General features: G+C 33.5%; 1 protein-coding gene across 1 annotated transcript; it reads left to right on the top strand.

The window, feature by feature from the left end:
- The first annotated feature begins 783 nt into the window (after positions 1-783).
- On the top strand, positions 784-21,932 carry LOC130662343 (DNA topoisomerase 3-beta-1-like). Its single transcript, XM_057461187.1, has 16 exons — positions 784-900; positions 1,006-1,148; positions 1,729-1,806; positions 15,547-15,615; positions 15,694-15,744; positions 16,216-16,383; positions 17,092-17,226; positions 17,486-17,728; positions 17,835-18,098; positions 18,198-18,380; positions 19,690-19,899; positions 20,188-20,523; positions 20,617-20,679; positions 21,020-21,219; positions 21,305-21,410; positions 21,497-21,932. Exons 1-16 carry the CDS (start codon positions 810-812, stop codon positions 21,857-21,859), a joined length of 2,703 nt encoding a protein of 900 aa, XP_057317170.1. The 5' UTR covers positions 784-809; the 3' UTR covers positions 21,860-21,932.
- The last annotated feature ends 778 nt before the right edge of the window (positions 21,933-22,710 follow it).

The raw sequence follows: 22,710 nt of genomic DNA, 5'->3' as shown, positions 1-22,710 counted from the left end.
CGATAGCCATATGCAAGAAAAAGGTTGTTCACAGATGATAAAAAATCTGATCTGGCTAATAAAAAGGCAGGAATTAGCAAAAACAGAACCTCCTGGATAAAATAAATATTTGATTTTATTTTTTTATCTTTTTTTTTTACTGATATTGGTTAGAAAAAGGAATAATTTGTTTAGTAAAAATCAGCCATTTTAAGTTTCTGTTGGACTTGCCTTCCTAGACAGAAAAACACTGTTAATTTTGATGCAAATGATGATGATGATCAATTTAGATATTTTGGTGCAGAAAATTTCATGTTGTGTTGAATTGACAAATTTGATTTGATTTATCCAATGACAAAACTGTTTTTGATTTAACCAATGACAAAACTTTTTTTTGATTTAACCAATGACAAAACTTGTTTTTGATTTATCCAATGACAAAACTTTTTTTTGGTTTATCCAATGACAAAACTTTTTTTGATTTATCCAATGACAAAACTTTTTTTTTGATTTATCCAATGACAAAACTTTTTTTTGATTTATCCAATGACAAAACTTTTTTTTGATTTATCCAATGACAAAACTTTTTTTTGATTTATCCAATGACAAAACTTTTTTTGATTTATCCAATGACAAATCTCCTTTAATTAAATTAAGTACCGCTTGACTAAAATATACATTTTATATTGCATAAGAAAAACATCAATTTATGGTTATTCTGCATTATATTTTTTTCCTAATAATCAAAGAACCTTTGTTGAGATGTTGCTATCATTCATTAATTACATTCTACACTATGCTTTATTTAGATAATATAAATATTTTAGACAATGAAAACTGTATTGATGGTTGCGGAAAAGCCTTCTCTGGCATTATCCATAGCTAAGATATTATCGAATAATAGTTGCAACACACGAAAAGGTATTTAACAACATGCTATGTCATTTTAGATCTGCTATTGTCTTTCAGGAAGGACATTCGAAAGCAATTCGCTTTGTATTTTTGCTCATTCTTAATTCTTTCCAGGAGCATCACAGTCTTGTGCTATCCATGAATACACTGGTACTTTTCAAAGAGAGTCAGTCAGATTTAAAATGACATCTGTTTGTGGACATGTCATGGCGCTTGATTTTAAAGGATATTACAATAACTGGGATAGTGTGGAACCTGTAAGTATGTGGAAATTCTGCTGTTCTTTCTACCGAAATTTGGCTGCAAAAAAGGTCACAAGTTTTCTCGTTAGCGAATGAGCACTTCGACAAAATTAGAAAATGCAGTCGAATGGAAACGAGCCTAATTGCAATTTTGATTTATTACTCAATCTCACCATATACCTTTGTTTGTTGTTCTAATTGACTGAAAACACTCCATGTAAATGGATCGTGTGATCTGGTGTGATCTGGTGTCTCACTGCCACCTGGATTTCATAACCTCCTGTTTCAGCGTCTTTTCTGTACACGATCTAAGTTTGAGTTATTGATCTTTTCAAAACAAAAAAAAAAACGAATTGTGTGATTTAAAATTATTATTGAAGGCAAAATCTTCGGTATTAAGAAAGGTATCTTTATACTCTATCACTATTAGTCAAGAAGAACTTTTTTAATCTTTTCCGATTTTATTTTCTTGAAAAAAAATTCTTATTTCTACTTAATCCTTTTTTTTTTTGATAAAAACGATAACCACGGAAATTTTTAACTAGCAAAAATTTTGTTTGGCACACTTTTGCTGTTTTAGGGTATTTTTTTTTAGATAGAACTGTTTGATGCTGCTACACGTAAGAAAGAGGCTATGGAAAACCTTCATATTCCAAAACACCTTGAACAAGAGGTAAAACTTATGCCTTAATTTTGGTATGTGATAATTCAAGCTTTAGATTTACATACAGCAGGCCTGGTTGTGACTGGTGAACTCGCTAATAGTTAATCACGACTTGTAAATTCAACAAATAAAGTAGGATACAATGTTCTTTGCACACCAAGAATGTTCAACCGATGTGTAATGTACTACATGACACTATCTTGTTCACCATCCGGCCTGTGCAGTGTTGTGTATAGGTTTTTTTCAATATCTATTCATTTTAACATGTCATACTGAAAATCTTAAAATCAAAATATGCTCGTCTTTTTCCTTTCTTTGTTTTTCAACTTTTATATTGATTTTGTTGTTGCTGTTGTTGTTGTTGCTGTTGTTGTTGTTGTTTTGGTTGTTGTTGTTGTTGTTGTTGTTATAGTTGTTGTTATAGTTGTTGTTTTGGTTGTTGTTGTTGTTATAGTTGTTGTTGTCGTCGCCGTTATTGTTGTTGTTGTTATGTAGATCAGGTGCGATTACTAACCTTTGTGTGGTTTGTGTATTTCGTGATTACGTTGTACAAAGCTTCAGTTATTTTATATTTTAAGTTTAAAAAGCCTTTCCAAAGCTATATATAACCACTACCTCATTACAAACTTTCATTTACTCACTCAAAATGGTGATTTTCTAAATTCCCTGTAAAAATTTTTTTTTTCATTAAATAACAGTTTACCGAGTTGGTGATTGTTATCAAAAGCGTATTTAAAAGAGATTTACAAAAGAATTAGCAAAAAAAAGGAAGGAAAAAAATTCCTAGACCTCCACAACTCTAATTTTATAAATCGTAAAAGGGTAGATATCACAGAGAAGTTCTTTTCTTGGAATGCATTAAAATATTTCTTCTGTAAGGGCCTTTTTATATGAGACCGGGAAACTCAGTCCAGATATCCCGCATGACTGAGATCTCGGATATTCGCGGAAAGACGCTGAAAATTTAAATCGTGTTTATATGGTGCATATTCGTCTCGCCCCGGCTACAACGGGAAACTCGGTCAACCGAGATCCCGGGCAAGTGACCCGGTCAAACGGGATGGATATTTGTCCATGTAAACAGAAAAACCCGGTGGCTAAGGACGGAAAGAGTTTATGTAAGCTTTAGAAGAGCAAATAATTATCACTATTTATGCAAATCAATGGATATATTTGTTTTTGTATTATAGCGTATTTGTAATAAAAAGACAACAAAACCATGAAACATGCTGAAAACACCAGGTTTCACTGAAATTATAATTGAGAATGATCTAAAATTAACTTTTTATCCTGTTTCAAGTGTGTGGGAGATAAATAATAGCCCCATAATATATTTAAATAAATAATATTTAAATTGGTCTGAAATGATGGTAATTTTAAAAAAATTAAAAAATAACTAATAGTGATAACAAAGTTGTTTCAAGCATAAACAGTATCGCTATCTTCTTTTTTCTGTTGATGGAAACCATATTTGTTTATATACTCACCCCGCCACTTTCAATTTCCGCTAATTTTTCTTCATATAAACCCGGGACGGAAAATGACAAATTTACATTTAAACCCGAGTTGATATTACCCCGTTCTACCGGGAAACTCGATAGGCGAGTTTCCCGGTTCTCATATAAAAAGGCCCTTAGTCTATATTATAATACCCGTATGCGTCTGTCCGTCACGCAAAATGGTACTGCAAGTAGCGAGACACACGCAATGCGATATAAAAAAAACGGGTGAGCTCGTGGATTTTTCCACGGGCTACCGATTAGTCAAATAAAAGGCGGATTTTTAATTTTTTTTTAATTCCAGTAAGTTCAAAAGACCTGATTATGATCATTGCCATCCACACGCAAAAAATTGCTCTGTCAAATAATTCGTTTTCAAATATCGGAATAATTTTGACAAACCTCATTTAAATTTTGAAGACATGAGCAAATATTTCAGTATATTGAATCCTGCCCTTCTACCAAAAAAATTAAACTGAAAATGCAAAAAAAACAGTTTCCAGAAAAGTTCTTAAAACCTTACTCAAAACAGCTTGCAAGGTGTAAAATCTACGTGATAGAAGGTTTCAACATCAACCTGACTACACAACACCAACAATTACAACACCAACAATAATATTTACATCTTATTAAGTGATTACGTTGAAAACCTTCAATATTTAAATGTGAATTCTGAAAAAAAGGCTTGAAAGAGCAAGCATAAATCAATTAAAACGAGTTCTTTACGCATTTTAAAAATTGTCTTCCATCAAAGGCTTTTACAAAAACATAGAAACATGGTTTGAAAAACAATTAAATTTATTATTCAAAATGATTTTTAATGAATAAAAAAGAGCAGTGTCGATTAGTTTTGTTTAATGAGATGTGTTTAAACGTGCAAAGACATTAGAAGATTTACCGTAAATACCTTGTATTACTAAAGAAGAATAAATCCGTTATTGCATGTCACAAAGTTTGACGTAAATATCAGCGCAGGATTCACCACCATTATTATTGGGATTCGGACCATACAAGGTCTCGGAATAATGCAGCCTGAGTTCTTCTCCCATCTGAACAGTGTGATTACCTTCATCAAAAATCAAGTAGGGAGAGTTGGCGTTGTATCCTGGTACAGAAAAGTAGCCGTCATTCTTGTAATATTGCGTGGATGGAAAAATAGTATTATTTTGATGATCTGTAATGACAATGCGAATATATTCACCACGGTCACATCCCCAGTTTGACGGTATCGCTCCTTGCATACATGTCACACCAGGTCCACCCACATGCACCAATTTTACACCAGCCAACAATGCACTATTTAGTACTTTAAATGTTGCAAATTCGTTCATACGTGCCCCAAAACAAACATTACGTTCCAATAAAACCCATTGGTCTAAAGAAAAAAATTAATTCAAATATGGAATATAAGAGTTTGTTGTAAAATTTCATGAAATGAAAGAAGTGTTAGTATATGTAATCGCACGTTTACGAGTGCAATTAGGAAATATCCGAACGAGTATTTGCTTTTAATCCGAGTCCGTTAGGACAAGGATAAATTTAAAAAGCCAAAAAATTACGAGTTCAATTATTTCTAATTGCACGAGTAAACGTTCCATTACGAGCTAATCACACAATGAACTATTTTTGTAAGAGTAGCACAGCATGTCAATTTCAATGTTTAGATTTTTTTACTACCCGATTTATAATTAGTTCAATTCATCGCAAAGATATCTTTTTTTCACTTATCATAAAACGCAAGAAAATAAATATTTAAATTATCGGCGCTCCTTAAAGAGTGCAGTTAAGATTCTAGAATAATTGCACTCCGCACAGTGCCATTACGATATAATTTGCACTGTAGAAGAAGCGCCAAACAAGAAAAAAAGGTCATCGTGTGATCACGAGTGAAATTTTATGAAATGAAAGAAGAGTTATTTTCTGCTTTCTCTAAGTTAGGCTTTCTACTAGGTGAGAATCTTAAAATAGATTATTTTGATTATATACCTGGCGGTATATAAAAAGGTATCACACTTTTTTCGTATTTGTGTGTAAGTGAAGGAGGTCAACTTTTCTCTTTAATTTTATATGTGTTTATAGTTCCACCTTGATATTCTCCAGTATTGACCAAGTCGTTTCTTAAACACAAGGCAACACATGTAGAAGTGCCATGTCAAATCAATAACTTTAGAGAAAACAGAGTGTGATACATTAATCTGTGTTACGATGTGAAATAAATAATATTTCGTTGATCTGCGCGCTTTTTAAGTCCTTTTTTTCCAAATTTATCTGAAATTTTTATCTGAAATGCAGCAATCTTGGATTATGCAGGAAATATTTTTTTTTGGTAGAATTTTTACTTTAAAATCAATGTGATTTTCACTTTTCTGTCGAGTCCAAACCAAAATTTTCACAGTCTGCTTAGTGGTGTATTCCACGGACCGGAGAAATAAAATTTGGTAGAAACTCTTTTATTCTTGTTTGTGTTGAACAACAATATAACTTTTTGTAATATCTTGAAAATCCAAGCATAATTCGGAATTAAATCGCATTGCTGACTTTTTCTCAAATCAAACTTCTGTGAGCATATCACATAACATTTGTAGTTATAAGATGTAATTTTACACGCCGTTATGGCCCTTTAAATTTCATTTTCGTTAATTACGCAAAAAATTTTGAATAGAAAATAACTGACGAAATCCAGAAGTTTCAAACATAAAACTTCACAAAAGATGCATAAAACACTACAAATACTTAATCGTAAATAATTTAGCACTACCTAAAATGTAAACAAAAACCTGTATATATCAGGTTATTTGAAGCTTGTGACTTACTACGTCATATAGAAAAATGAAAATATAATTAAGCACTTAACAAATAATTGTAGGCATTTTTTGAATGCGTTTTTGCATAAGACAAAAGGTTATGAAACGTCCTAAATGCTCTCGCCAGGAGACCCACTATGACTTTTCCCACCAACCGAAAATCAGAATAGTTGAAGTGGGAAAATGGCGCTATGTCGCACACGATTTTTTTGTGGTCTAGATATCGACCGCGCCTTCTGTTTTGATATTGCTTTTATTGTTCCTTACTCATGTGATTATTATTCGTAAATACTTTTGAAATGTTTTACTATTTAAGAGGATAGGACGTGACCACGCTAGTTTTGTCCTTATTTAGTTGATGTTAGTTCTGAGGAATTATTTGAGAGATTTTCTCTGACTCACTCGTGTGTCTAATCATCATCATCATCATCATCATCATCATCATCATCATCATCATCATCATCATCATCATCATCATCATCATCATCACCATCACCATCACCATCACCATCACCATCACCATCACCATCACCATCACCATCACCATCACCATCACCATCACCATCACCATCACCATCACCATCACCATCACCATCACCATCACCATCACCATCACCATCACCATCACCATCACCATCACCATCACCATTACCATCACCATCATTCCTCAACTCAACTTCCTTTGTATCAAGTCTGTCTATAACCTCCTGCCAAGTCTTTCTCGCTCTGGCTCTGAGCTTTGCCATAGGAACTATCAAGTCTCTACACTGTCCTACCCAATTATCCTCCTCTATTCTTTTCAAGTGCCCCAGCCAATTCAATCTTCTTATCTGGATAACATCTTTAATTCTACGGATACTTAGCCTGCTTCTTAGCTCATGTGAACTCTTTCTGTCTCTCAGACTGGCGTTACACATCCACCTAACCATTCTCATATCATTCCTTTCTAAATGGTCAAGATCTTCCTGCTTCACTGCCCATGTCTCACTACCGTACAACATAACACTTCTTACACAGGCCTCATACATCCTACCTTTTAACTCAATTGACAAGACTCTGCTAGTCAACAAAGGAAGCAACTCTCTGAACTTTTTCCAAGCAGAACCTATCCTGCAAGTAACACTTCTTCCAACACCCTCTTTACTGCCCAACATATCACCTAAGTAACATATCTCCTAAGTAACAGAAGTTCTTCTTTGTTAACTAAAAATTATAAAATGGTCTCCTGTTTCTTCATTATTTTAAAATCTTATTTCGTAATATTGCTTTAAAAATTTTTAAATAAAAAATATAAAAATAAATGGAGAAGTAGAGGATAAAGCGAGGAAAATCTATTATTTTGTCTAAAATGTTCTTACGGTTTAAACCAATTACTGGCTCGTATTTTTCATAGTAGCCATTATAATTGAAGGGAAAACACGCCGTTCACCCAGTCCCCTAAACATAAATAGGGGCTGAATTTTTCTTAGAATCTTTGTTTTTCAACTTTAAACCTGTCATATTATGTAGTTTTAGGTGAGTTTTTGCTAATTTAGCTTTACTTAAAGACAATTAATTCTGATATATATCACACCCAAATCTCGGTGTAGGTTACGGAAAATAGCAAAGTACGGTGTCTTTGTTACGTGTCAGTCGTAAATAGTGAGCCAATGACATAAATTTTTAGGATTTACGTACAGGGCGCTTTGGTTACACTCATTAGTCCAATAAATGCACACATAAAATTTGGTACTTATTACAAAATACCACTGGGTTTGTTTACAAAGGATAACAGCCTCGACGTTGTTTGATATTGTTCCTACAGGTAGCTTAGCTACCCTATAGCTAGATTTAGGATTATCCTAGCCTTTATTACTTAATACTTAGTAAAATAGGTCAAGTTTGAATATTAAACTTTTTGGCCCTGGCTAGCTAGACTAAGTATGAAAGGACAAGGCTGAGCTTTTTGGCTGGGTTAAAAGTCAAAACTTAAAAGGAAAATTACATCACAGTTTTTAAAATTATATTAAACACATATTTGAGAACACCTGCAGGAAAATTCATTGTTCATCAAGTTATCCCATATGGGTAATATGGAAGATTTCTTCACAACAAACATCAGAAATCTTTTCATGTAAATTACTTTCACATTAACAAAAATTAAAATTTTTAAGATAAACTTTTGCGATTTTGTCATTTATTAGTTTTCAAATTTCTCGCTGGAAATTTTTAAGGTTTAAAACCCATGTCCCACAGTAACTTTTTAATCCTTATCTTGATGTCATATACATAAGCTATGCAACAACTTTTTAAAATATTATAAATTAATTTCAAACCGATTAGTCCCTGCAGCCATTTTGGTGTCAGTGGTATGAAAAACTATGCTAAAACTATACTAAGTAAAAGTCCTATTACTTCAGTAAAAATTGAAATAATGACTTGAAACTTAGTACTAAATGTTTTTAGACCAGTTTGATGAAATAAACCCAAAAATTTTTTTTACTACTATCATAGTTTCTGAGTTGCTGAATTTATCCATTTTTGGAGACGCTGATAAACTGTTTTTGACAGCATATCAATTATGACAAGCTATGTGTACAGAAAACATTAAAAGTGATTCTCAGGATTAAAAATAATTTAAACATAAAATGTGTCCTAGGTTTAGGACCAAATTCCTTATCCAGCTCAGAAAAAGTGGGATGTGCTTCTAAGGCACAGTGCCAAATACATAATCTAAATTTTATGCCGTATAAATACAAAGTGGTGAGAAGTTATTTTTTTGTCCACCTGGATCTGCAACACGTTTACTTGCACTAATCGCTCAGCCTAGTGCCACTCACAATTAATTTTTGAATATCCCCAGGAACCTATTATGCAAAATGAAAAATGCTAAACTGTATTTGCTTTGCAGAAGTACCAATAGGCTTCATCATAAGTCCTGTGAATGTTGGTTTATGAAAAATATACTGTATCTTTAATGCAATAAGCGCTCCACTTGATTTGTAACACATTACACATTATTCCGTGTGACACAGTTTACCCTTTACTGAGTCTTAACCTGGACAAAGACTTTAGGTTTTCCCGCTCCACGCGAATATTACTTCTGGCTATCACTACTCTCCCAAATTTTGTTATTTCATAAAAGAAACCGTTAGGTTAAAATTTATTTATGAAAAATAGGTTCCCATTCGATAAAAGAAACCTGAACATTTCAGAAATTTATTTATGAATTACAGTTTTCTGTTTGTTGCGACAACATATTTAACCAACATGCAATGCCTTACATACCTAACTAGCTATATACTCAAGTCTTGACTGTTCACTGTTATGGAAGGTCCAAATAGCTAGCTAGCTATCTTTATTTAAAATGACAGAATGCCTTGAAAAATCTTTTGTGTAGCTAGCTACATAAAAATAATATATTTAGCTCTTGTACTTTATCACGTCATTGTTTAAAACATGGTACATGGCATGGTACTAGCTAGGTAGCTTAAAATCACAAAATAAATATTATCCAGATGCCGCCATCTTTCATCATCAGACATCAGAAAGGCGTTTTTGTTCTTTACTTCTCATTGTGGGGTACCTCAAATTCTTGTTTTTTGATTGGGTGTCCCTAATCTTCAGTGGAGGATTCGAAGTATCGTATGTAGAGAAAGGATGTTGTGTGGGTAAAGGGATGACCTAAGAAACAAGTTTCAGCGCTGGCCAATATGACGGACAACGTTAAGGAACCCTGGGTAATTTTGAAAAAATGTGGTTCTGCCTTATGGTTTTCAGTTTTTTGCTGCTGATATCAGCATATTTTAGCCCTCGAGTGCCACACCTCCGTATATATAGGAGTTAATTATCTTTAAATTCAGATACTTGTAGTTCTTGTTTAATCAAAGCTTTTTATGTGAGAGTCTGACTGTGCGTGTTTTTCCTCAACCGAACGTTGTACCACGTGACATTATGACCTGGAGAATTGTTTATCATGTTTAAATGTTTGTTCTCTTGTTTCTTATTCCGAAGTTAAAAGTTTAACTTTTTAAAACAAGTTGTAAACACTCAATTATTTAGATATTTCACAATATTTGAATACCAGTGTCAAATTCAACAGGGCAAGGGAACAATTTTTTTTGTAGAGTATTTTTTTTTAGTATAATGGGTTGAAAGATAAGTCCTCTCTATTTTATCTATACATGGCGCGATGACTGCAGTTACAACATACTTTTAAATAAGGTCATGTTTTTTTTAAAAAGTAAATGGTTGAAGATCTCCAATTTGACTACGCTTATAGCGATAAAATATTTGTCGAGGGAAGTTATCAAAGCACGAATTTAAGGGTGTATTTTTCACTTCGGATTGTTACTTCTCATTCTCGGTATTTCCTTATAGCTGATGTAATACATCCTTTTGTAGATAACATAGATATTTAAAAGAACATTTAATTTTAGCAGTATTCGAAAAATGCAGAGGGTTTGTCAGAAAGTGCAACCTAAATTTTTTCTCGAATGACGTCTATTTGCACGCTTTTAATTGGTTAAAAGTGACGTATTGTTACAAAATCTTTGTTTTGGCCGATGACGTCATCAAAAAAACATTTAAACTTGACTAAAACAATGCAAATCCAGCCACTTGATAGAATAGCGTAAATATCATTCAAATGTATTGCGTTAACTTTAAAGTATTAACCTTTCTTAGAATACTAACCAAGTTAGAAGATAGATAAAAATACCTTTGCATTCACATTTATATCCTTTCTCATCACATGTATCCACACATCTTCCATATTTACATGGTTTTCTCACTTCACAAAGTCGACCCAACTAAATTGAAATAAATACATTCTGCAAAATACACTTCAGAATTATCTTGATTTTCTTTTATAAATGGACAAACGAAAAAATAAAATAAAAATGTATTATCTAAGGATATATTTCACTTTAATATAATATTTTTAGAAGAACTTATATAAAGTAAACACAATTTTATTCACGTCAGAAAATTCGCTACATACTTCATAGACGGACTGAAGTAAGTGTGTGGATATGATTTAACAAGAGTTGAAAAAGAGTATTGCAAGTGATTTTTTTATTTTTTTGCAAAACAAACGTGGATATGTTCAAATGTTAAAGAATACTATACGCAAACATGGCTTTTACTTTTTGAGCAGCTAAAGTTTGTGTTGCAAAACATCCACTGCTTATTTGTCATTAATTAAATAAATTTAATCTCCTTTGCGTTTTGTCCTTGTATCTAGTTTTTTATTTTGACTTTATATATACCTGTTTTCTGTGTTTCGTGGCGACCAATAACAGCAAGCAAAAGGCTGCACAGGCGTTAAAGAAAATCAAGAAACAGAAAGGAAGACATACTTTAAAAACATGATCTAGAAACTGTTAAAAAATATTACAACGCACTAGAGTATTTTCGAATGTTTAACTGCTTCGCGACATTTTATTGATTCTTTTCAACACGTATACTCTATTTTTCTTCTCGCATGGAGCGGCTAAATATTTAATAAGCTTTTGCCATTTAGCAGGAATCCTGATCCTGCTAATTACTTTTTATCCGTGTTGGTGGCCTGCTGATGGATTAACTAAACCAAAAAGCTTCTGCTTTTGTTTTCGAACCTGTCGCTACCTAGTGTGTCTTTGCTAACATGGACTTGCTTGTGCCTGCTTTAGTACTTTTTGTCGGTCACTAAAAAATAGGCGAAAAGCCGATCAATGGAAATCAAATGTCAAAATAATTACTTAGCTAAAAATAGGGATTTCCCAACCCGTTTCACCTCCTCATCGTTTGCTTGGAAGAATTGTCCACATGAATAACAACAACAACAATAACAAAATTAAATTAAATGTAGACCGCAATAATTTTACTTACATTTGGTTCATTTTCCCTTGTTTCATAATGTGTCCATCCAACGATCTTTTGTAGAGAAGTTCCAATATCAGCTCTGGTGGAATGATGTATTCTGCATTGTGAATGAGAAAACATGTAGCTGAATGATTTACATTTTGGATATTGCACGCATATGATCAAACATCGATTAAGAACGATATTTTCAACCAATGAGAATACAGTCTTTGTCAGCAAGGAATTATCGTAAACAACATCAAAGGCAGCATAAAACTTGCTACAAGCATCCAATCGCATTATATCTCCACTTGCAAGGCACACAATACAACAAAGCACCGCTAAGACTCCCCACAAGTACATCATCTTTGCTACTGTTTTGGTGTTTGTATCTTTCTTCTTGTTGAGAAAATTCAACGTTACTACGTTTTTGCAAGATTCGTGTTCAAATAATGCCCAGCATCTGAAAACAAAAATTTCTATCGAATGTTCTTATTAAAAATTAAATAAATCTATTTATAAATATAATATTACAATGCATTCTTATTGAGCACGGTATTTTATAAACAATAAACATATTTCCAAATCCACTTGGTTCCGCGAAATATGCATGGAAAAATGCAGAATAACACAAGAAGGGATTAATTATGAGCAAATTTCGGGATGCTACTTGTTTACATGCCAGTTTAAGGAATGTATGAACAAAATGTTGGCTATTACAGCTTTTACCTAGCAGTTTCACAAAACAATTTACCTATTTTTAAGTAGGGTATTGTTAGTGGTAGTATCTTTTGGTATATGTTGGCTAGCTAAACCTAAAAGCTAGCTACGTTTTTGTAATGATGTCAATACATATTTTTATTGTTTCCTAGTAAATTTAGAGTTGAAACTTTATATACAGTTTACTAACGCTTATTGAAACTTCATATTTCTCTGATCATTTCAAAAAGATAAAGCTTTCTAGATAGCCAACCGGCATTACTATCAGGCAAGACAGCGAGTAGCCAGCTAAGCTATAATTGCGGGAAAAAATATTGTGAATTTCATTTGAATATGTTTGGCTTATGCTAACAGAAACCTGGAGTAGAGATTGACTTTGGGGAATGGGGAGGAAACAGTAGAGAGATTTCAAAAAATTTTTTCAGGGTTGCAGCTATAGCTTATCTACATCAAAAAGCATTTTTCAACATTTGTTGTATGCAATAAAATTTAAAATTCATTGTTTTGATTATGTAACTGTCACACTCCCTCTGCCATTGTACTCTCTCTCTTATTGACTGTCAACAATCCAGTTCGATAAAAAAACGAGGGGGACATTGTTTGAAAAAATAGCTCCACTGCTCCGCGCATTTTTATTTGGCCTAGTGGAAAAGCCGACTTGAGGTTGCTTACGTTAGATCATTATTAATGATGCATATTGTACCATTTGGGAATCGTGTACGCAGTTCTTTTATAAGAACAAAGTATATAAGAACTCAAGGCTTTAAACATTAAAAAAAAAATAAGTGAAGCTTGGCTTTTCATGAAAATATAAACAAAAAGATAACACAATCAAGTAAGCAAAACAATCCTTAGATCATTAATTATAGAAGATCTTAATTATTAATGTGAAATTGTTACTTTCACACATCAACCAAGTTAGCTATAACAAAAGATATTAAAGTTTAAAAACATCAAAAACATATTCAAGCTTAATTTCGAAAACGTCGAGAGCATTGCAACGCATTCTTCCATTTCGACGTCTTTTTCAAAAAAGCTAAAAGGCCTACGCTTTGGGTATCACATGTAATCGCATGATTTTCGAAGGTGGCTAATAATTTGAAACTTAAAACAAATCATTTTGTAACCAGAAATATTCAGTAAATTTTGAAAAGCTTTTCAAAGGAGAACTAACAAAAAAAAATACATATATGTTTTTATGTAATAAAAACATTCTCACATATCACAAAACAACATGGCACAAAAATTTTTCCACTTTCTGATCCACTGGGAAAGTGGATTTGCCTATTCTTCCTAATGTCTTTGAAACGGCTAGAAATATCTGACGTCATTACTTTTGTGGGTAACTAGGTAAGCAAATTTTAGACAACCGAGAAATAAATTTCGCCATATTTCATATATCGCTGACTGACTTGAAAATCCCAATTAGGTTGGTTGAAAAACAAAACAAAAACATGGAGCATGGAAAAAGTGAAAATTATACTGATATTCTTTTTTTTCCTTAAAAACACAAAAAACATGGGGAACATTTTTTAAGGCTAATTTTTTAACAGAATTAATTAGTACTATTTTTGGAAAGGCTGTAAAAGGTATTTTACAGTGTGTAGCTATCCGACTCTTGTGCTTTTCTCTTCTATGATCAGTGATTCAGCAATGGAAGAAGTCAAAGAGAAAAATGTCAGACTGGCCGGCTGAAAGAGTGTATATTTAGACATTACATTGTAAATATTCGTAATGTACATATTACAAAGTATAAAAAAGGCTTAAATTATAAGAAAATGGGAAGAATTTCATGCTAAACATGTGAAATAAAAAACACGACTAGGTAAAGCCAAATATCGATAGTTTTTGTCAAAAAAATTGTGTATATTGATACAGTATCCTAATAACATCAAATTATACAAGGTATGTATATACTAAATTTTAACAACAAAATTCCCTTGAAAAATTTACTAAATTCTTTTAATTAAACTCGACTTTTTATTAAGTAGTATTTATTATCATTGCGATTCACGTCGTATTTCTTGTTAAATGTGTCCTTTCAATATTCTGCCCACCTTTTTTGTTATTTCATTGACCGATTGCAATATGATTTCATTTTAGTTTTTTGTTTGGGTGTATCTTTGCGAGAATGAAAATTCGCGAATTTTATGATGACAGGAATGATGACATTTGTTTTTTAATTAAACCGTTTTTAAAGGGCTGTTATACATCATTTGATAATAATAACAAAACTGTTTTTTAATATAAAAGGAACATGGTATAACATAAATTTTGCATGGGACTATGTTCTGTTCCTTGATAAATATTAAAAATTTTTACGATAGCTAAAACCTTCCAGAACTGCAACATTTGTTACCTCGAGTTATTCTGTAGTCTCTTAAGACTGTCTTTAGACAACATAGGGAAAGTCTATACTTTCACATTACGTACTATTTTAACCTCACAGTTCAAGTTACCCATAGCTTGACATTTTGTTCATTTAATCAATTTTAAAGTCGCTTCTAGGTTAAAATGACCATGAGTTGAATATATACATAAATGATGGAATTAAATAAAGCGTTAAGAATGCGTGTTTCTACTTATGATGTACTAACTACCAAATAGTTTTGTTGAATGTAATTGTTTATTTGTTGTTGTCGCAGTCTTCGTCGTGGTCGTTTTCGTCGTTGTTGTTGTTGTTGTTGCTGTTGTTGTTGTTGTTGTTGATACATTTGTTGTTGTTGTTGTTGTTATTGTTGTTGTTGCTGTTGTTGTTGTTGTTGCTGTTGTTGTTGTTGTTGTTGTTGTTGTTGTTGTTGTTGTTGTTGGGGTGTTGTTGATACATTTGTTGTTGTTGCTGTTGTTGTTGTTGTTGTTGTTATTGTTGCTGTTGTTGCTATATTTTTTGATTTTTTTAACAGGGTAAAGGGATAGATTACTTGGTACTGTGGCTTGATTGTGATAAAGAAGGGGAGAACATATGTTTCGAGGTATTTACTTACTTTAGTTGTGCATCATTTTCTTTTTAAATTTATGACGTCCATGCATATCAAATAATTTGTTTTTAGGTTATTGACTGTGTTAAGCCAGTAATGAAATCAAAAGCTTACAACGAACAGGTAAAGTAAGCAAAATGAATTATTTAGTAATGGGAAATTCAACGCTTTTAATTTCAGTACAAAAGTGTCAACGTCCTTTTGTATATAAGTATTTTGCTTTTGGCATAAATTTAAATAATTTGTACTACGTACTCATCAAATGCACATATCAAAACAGTTGCTAACCGTGTTTTTTTCTTAAAGTTTATCGACGATTCCAGATTATTTACTTCCTTTCTCTGCTAGTAAAGTTTAACAATCTTCATGCTGCGATACTTAATTAGTGATATAATACTGTGCTATAGAGTTCAAATCTTTTTGATTTGTCACGATGTCGCGCATCTTTGAATTCTTATTATTTCCTTCCTGACTGTCTCTCCTATTTAAATACTGAGAAGGCCCAAACTTCTCTCAGGGAAAGATACACTAAACCTCAGCTAAGTTACACATTTTTTCCAGGCATACTTATAATGTGTTTTCCACATTATCCAGGCTGTATACAGAGCGCATTTCTCAGCGATTACTGATAAAGACATCAAGAAAGCTATGCAGAATCTTGGTGAACCAAACAAAAACGAAGCATTATCAGTTGATGCTAGACAAGAACTTGATCTTCGTATTGGTTGCGCTTTTACAAGATTTCAAACACGATTTTTTCAGGTAAGGTGTATGCCTTTTAATATAGTTTGATGACACATTGATGACATGTCCACAATACAAGTCACGATGATTGATGTTTGAAAAGGTTCACCCTGCACAAATTTGTTAACATTTGTTTTGCTTTTTTTGTTATAAACGATATTCAATTTTTAAATTCTGCGGTAGGACTTGAATAACCTGAACAGTATTGCTTTGTTTTGCAGAAGACATCTGGGGAACTCAGAAAAAATGAAAACACTGAAAAAACTCATGGAAGACTTTTCTTACGGAAGACTTTTCTTATAAATTCTTTAGATCGCCGTTCTTGCTAAATTTTTTTGTGTCTGTCAGAAATGTTTTGTCGCAGAGCCGTTTCCGCTATGTTTTTCTTGGCGTCAATTTTCTTTACTCACAGCATGATGTCGCTGTGAGAACAGATAAACTTGACCCATAAAAACATTAGTATCTTTATAGATGGCAAAGCGCAGAGAAAATCAGTAGATGACATAGAGGAGATCTTGTAGAAACACTGGTCTCTATTTTTTTAAATTGCGTCAGACTCTGGGTTTTATTTGAACTACTAACCAATTGAGTGGCCAACGCATTAAAAACATCTTAAATTGTTCATTTGTTGCTTTTGTTTTCAAGACTCTGCTGGAAAATTTTCATTTTGTCATTTCAACAAAAAATACTTGAAAAAACTCAATAATATACATTTTGTGTTTTTAGGGGAAATATGGAAATCTTGACAGTTCACTCATCTCTTTTGGTCCATGTCAAACACCAACTCTCGGATTTTGTGTTGACAGACATGATCAAATTCAAACTTTCAAACCAGAAACATATTGGAAACTGCAGATTACAGTAAGTATCTTTCACATTAGCTGCTTCACGCTATGTAAATGCTGATTTCATGATTATACCGATCGCCTCAAAGAATTTTGTTTAATCTTAAATTGTTAAAGCTCAGTGAGACAAGGTAGCACTCACAAAGGCACCCATTGGAGTCACAACCCTAATTCTACACAAGCCAAACATTTCCAAATCTTCGCTCAATGCATACTAAAGCTGTCTTCTGCATGGCATGTTGTTTCTCTCAGCTATTCTTGTTCTATTTGTTTAGATTAAGCCAGGATTTCAAGTTGATTGGGACCGTGTGAGAGTATTTGATAAAGAAATAGCCAATGTCTTCTTAAGTCTTGTGAAAGCAGAAAAAAATGCAAAAGTTGTGTCAATTAAAGAGAAAGAAAAAACGAAGCAAAGACCTCAGGCATTAAATACAGTTGAACTACTTCGTGTCGCCTCGTCTGCGCTCGGAATTGGTCCACAGCAAACTATGCATTTTGCGGAAAAGTTGTACATTCAGGTGAGTAAATTATAAGGAAAGTGAAATCTTTTAGCTTTCAACATATCTGTTTGAGTGTTGTAGGAGTGCTTTGTTTTGTTTTTAAATCTGATTTATCCTTTCACAGGGTTATATCAGCTACCCAAGAACAGAGACGACACACTATCCTGAGAATTTTGACATCACAGCACCTTTACGACAGCAGTCATCTAGCTCCAGTTGGGGCGAACATGTGCGGGATTTACTGAAGACAGGGTACACCAAACCACGTAAAGGCGCTGACGCGGGTGACCATCCTCCAATCACGCCAATGAAGGCGGCATCTTATTCTGAACTTAGTGGAGATGCGTGGCGTGTGTATGAATATATTGTACAACATTTCATTGGAACTGTATGTTCGTCTTTTTACTTGTTTGCTGTTTTTACAACCATTGAGTCTTATTGTTTCAGTTCTAATTGTTGCGAGTTTACATGTTTTATTTCTTCCTAGGTTAGTCCTGATTGTGTATACAAACAAAAAGTAATAACTTTTCTTATCAATGGAGAAAAATTTACCTGTGAAGGGAAGACGGTTACAAAACCAGGTTTTACTGCTGTTATGCCATGGCAGGCAATACCACAAGGAGAAAGCTTGCCTCACTTATCAGAAAATCAAACTTGTGAAATACAAGAGGTAAGCCGCGTTTGATTTTTGTTACTGTGACTGGATGGATTGTAAGTCAGAAACATGGTTCAAATGTTGTATGTCACATGCCAATCAAAGATCATGACTTCAATAGTTACTGTCGGCATTTAAAATCTATTAACTTATTGAGCCGCTAATTGGTCAAAAGTCCGAAAAAAATGGATATGCATTTTTAATGAGATGTTGATGTTTATTTTGTGCATTTGGTTTGAAAGACATTTACAATTTCTTTTACGACAAATCCATATTAAATTTCGACGAACTTTTGGTCGTAACAATCCACCATGATCACGTGAATGTGGACAAACGTCTACAATATTGCCACAATATGCATCATTGCAGCAACTATACATATAATGATAAACTAAACTGAATTGTAAACGTTTTGACACTCTGTCTTTAAACTCAAAGAAAGAAGTCTAAGACTAGCGTGCAAACCTCGAATAACTTTAATAAAAAAAATAACTAATATATCAAAAAATTAGAAATATTAGATAGAGCTTGTAAAAATGGGCGTGGTATTCCAACTGCTTGTAATTTTCGTTTCCAAAATGATAAGATTTAGCTAAGGAAAGATTCAGGGTCAGAAGGGCATGAATAGGGTTAAAACTGTGACACTCGTTTTTGAAAGTTTAATCATATGATAACGTTTAGCATAATCTTAACAAATCTTAACAAATCAAGTTTTAATCTTAACAATCATGGAGAAAATGTAATAAAACAAGACGGCTAATTTCGAATGTCGCTGCCACAAGTAATCACATTGGTTGTTTCTGGACAAAGTTTACAGCATTTTTGGTTAAATCTATTCTCTTGAAACATGCTAATTGTTGCTGACGTCAGCAAGACCATTTGTCCCGAATTTCGCGACCTTGTTGACTGCGACGTGGATCATTTCATTGTGAGGACGCGCTAACGGATTTTTTCACGCTTTTCACCTAGTTATATTTGCGCGAAGGTAGCGTCTTTGCAAACTGTCTCCTGCATAGTTATGCTTCATTAATTTTGCCTAAGCCTTATAATATCGATATTTGTGTCCACAGTTACCTACTGTCAACGTAAATTAGGAAACTGTTTATGAATGGTCACTTTTTCTTGAATGTTCAAACATTAAGTGCATGATTTTAAAAATATTTAAAAAATAAGGGCATGGTCACTTTTTCTTGAATGTTCAAACACTAAATTCATGGTCACTTTTTCTTGAATGTTCAAACACTAAATTCCTGGTCACTCTTTCTTGAATGTTAAACACTAAGTTCATGGTCACTATTGTAAGAATAATATTTGTTGTGTGTAGACAAAATTGGTTGAAAAACAAACATCGCCACCAGACTACCTCACTGAAGCCGAACTGATTACGTTAATGGAGAAGCATGGTATTGGCACGGATGCTAGTATCCCGGTACACATAAACAATATTTGTCAGAGAAATTACGTCACGATAGAATCTGGAAGAAGATTAGTACCCACTCCCCTTGGTATTGTGTTAGTTCATGGTTACAAAAAGGTAATGAATGCATGTGACATTCCTGTCCTCGTCACGTTTTAATTCTTGTCAGAATGGCCACACCTCCTGAAATCTCCTAAATAGCCTACCGTTATTGTTCTAATTGACGCTAATGGATAAATTTGGCTAAAAAGTTGTTTTTAGTTGTTATACGTTATTTAGCGTTTTCTCGTAAAACATGATCCCGAGACCTAAATTCTTCAAAATTCTAAAATTATGAAATTTTAAATATGTAGCTATCCTCTTTTTCTTCCTATTCTTTAATTCATTTCTTTTATCATATACCAGATTGATCCGCAGCTTGTCCTACCTACCATGCGTGCTGCAGTAGAAAAGCAGTTGAATCTGATTGCAAATGGGAAAGCTGACTACAGAGCCGTGTTAAGACATTCCATCGATATCTTTGAACGCAAGTTTGATTACTTTATGAAACACATCGACAACATGGACCAGTTGTTTGAGTGTTCCTTCACAAAGTTGTCTGAAACTGGCAAACCGATGACAAGATGCGGAAAATGTCGACGCTACATGAAGTATATCGACGCGAGACCATATCGCCTTCATTGTAGCACGTGTGAAGAAACTTATAACTTACCTCAAGATGGTTTTGTCAAGTTGTTTCAGGTTAGTCGTGCTTGCTAGCTTTCTTGCTGATCGGCTAACTTTCCTACTTACTTGCCTGCTTGCTTTAATAAATGAGTTAATTAATTTTTTTAGGAGTTGAAATGTCCCCTGGATGAATTCGAACTGTTGTTATGGTCAAAAGACGGAAATTCAAAGGTAACAGTGTAACCCCAGCAAATAGCTGAACACGTTAATTTATGTGCGTTTTAATTTGCGCAAAGTTTGGCCAATTTTGCAAAAAAAACAATACACGCAAAACTCTTCTCGAAATGCATTTGTGACGCATTAAATTTGTCTGAAACTTATATAAGTATACAGGGGGAAAAAAAGGAAAGATTTTTTAAGTCAGAGACGTTGATTGCGTTCGAGTTGTATAAGCACTCTCAAGATATTCGTAAGTGATAATACTTAAAAAAATATTTTGAAGTTGTGGAAGATTCTCAGTCGTATATTTTTGTATCTATGTTCGTCGCTTTCATCTTGTCGTTTTATTTAGAGTTATCCTTTATGTCCAAACTGTTACACTACTCCACCGTTCAAAGACATGAGCAACAAGAGTGGATGCAATCAATGCACTCATCCCACATGTAAGCATTCATCCAAACAGCTAACAGTCGCTGACTGTCCTTTCTGTGAGAGCGGGGTGATCGTTTTAGAACCGTTTACAGCTCCAAAATGGCGCATGTCATGCAATAAGTAAGCTGTCGTTCTTTTAAATTTTTTAGATGATATTGCAAAGCATGCATCAAATATTGCGGTAAAATTGTTTTTATATGTCTAGATGCTCTTCGTGCTGGACTGTCTGTAAAAATGCTTTGAAGATACTGATCTCCACGGAGGAGTGTGATCAATGCCAAGGTGCATTAATAGACGTCACTTTTCCAAAGGTATACTAAACAAACCCATGTTTTTTTTTAAATTTTCACATAAGCTTGCGTTTTTAAAGTTACTATAAGTACATTTCACATTTCAGGAAAAGACTCCTCTCCCTGATGGTAGAACGAAAATAAAAGGATGTCCAATGTGTGATAGCGCGTTTGTTCCGATGGTAAAAAACATTAGTTTGAGTGATAACACCAATCGCCCATTTGGTAATAGAGGACGCGGTCGCGGTCGTGGTGCAAGCCGGGGTGGTCGTGGTGGAACAGGCAGTAGGGGCGCGACCCGTCGTGGTGGTGGACGTGGAAGTGGCGAAAAAGGTGGTGGCGAAAGAGGCGGAAGAGGTGGTGGTGGAAGAGGGCGTCGGGGCAGGGGGCGTGGTGGGAGTCGAGATGATGATGAAAGTTATTCCAGACCCAAAACTACTCATAATTTAGCAGATTTTTTAAATTTCTAATTCATGAATTGGATTTATTTATTTCTAAATTTTTAAATATATACCTTGTGTTAATTTTTATTTTGTTACACTTCTCCGTTTACATCCGTTTCGCCGTGATTCTGATTTTTTGTGATTTCAGTAAAACAAAAATTCTATTTTTCGTCTACCGGTGTATTTTCGAATTTATAATGGCGATATTAAGCAACAAAAATCCAACAGCAACAAATATTTTCAATCAGGGCTACATTTTAAATTGATGTGCCAGTAAGTAAAGTAGGTTTTATGACAGTGTAAAATGTATTACAAGAAAAGACCTTGATCCAGTTAAAAAAATAAGGCTTGATTTCCCATCATATTACAGTGTCTATTCTTTTATATTTTCAAAATGGAGAATAAAAATTTCAGGTCAAAAGGAACAAAGTTTATTAATTTACCACAAAATTATTGGAACAATTGTTTCCACTGGGATCTCTGTTGATAAACCATAACCACGTCGGATTTTATTTCTTATGTTCGCATTTTAAAAATAGGTATTGTTGCAACAAACCAGGATTCGAAAAAAGTGAGTTTGCGATAATTCGCAAACAATTGCCTTGCATATTGTCTAAGGCTAGTTAATTTTCTTTATTTAAAAACTTTGGTATATATTTCTTTCCTTTATAAGCTTATACAGCTCAGGCTTACTAAAAAAATGACATCATATGGTAAGCATATTATCGAGCTTTTCCCTAGTTGCACAATCACTGAATATTTAGGACTACTTTCAAACTTTAAATCAACCTAATGATTGGACCAATTTTGTCTCCATGTTTATCTCGAAAGTAATTTCGACTTTTATCCCAAACAGCTCTGGTGACAAGAATTTGTAA

The sequence above is a fragment of the Hydractinia symbiolongicarpus genome, chromosome 10, assembly GCF_029227915.1.
Source record: "Hydractinia symbiolongicarpus strain clone_291-10 chromosome 10, HSymV2.1, whole genome shotgun sequence".
NCBI lineage: Eukaryota > Metazoa > Cnidaria > Hydrozoa > Anthoathecata > Hydractiniidae > Hydractinia > Hydractinia symbiolongicarpus.
The sequence above is the reverse complement of the archived record's forward strand: the minus strand, read 5'-3'. Positions and strand labels throughout refer to the sequence as shown.

Bases quoted from the DNA above. Each gene is read 5' to 3' on its own strand.
- LOC130662343 (XM_057461187.1), top strand. From the start codon at position 810: ATGAAAACTGTATTGATGGTTGCGGAAAAGCCTTCTCTGGCATTATCC. The intron at 1,149-1,728 runs GTAAGTATGTGG...ATTTTTTTTTAG, and splicing joins ACTGGGATAGTGTGGAACCT to ATAGAACTGTTTGATGCTGC. The intron at 20,680-21,019 runs GTAACAGTGTAA...CGTTTTATTTAG, and splicing joins CAAAAGACGGAAATTCAAAG to AGTTATCCTTTATGTCCAAA.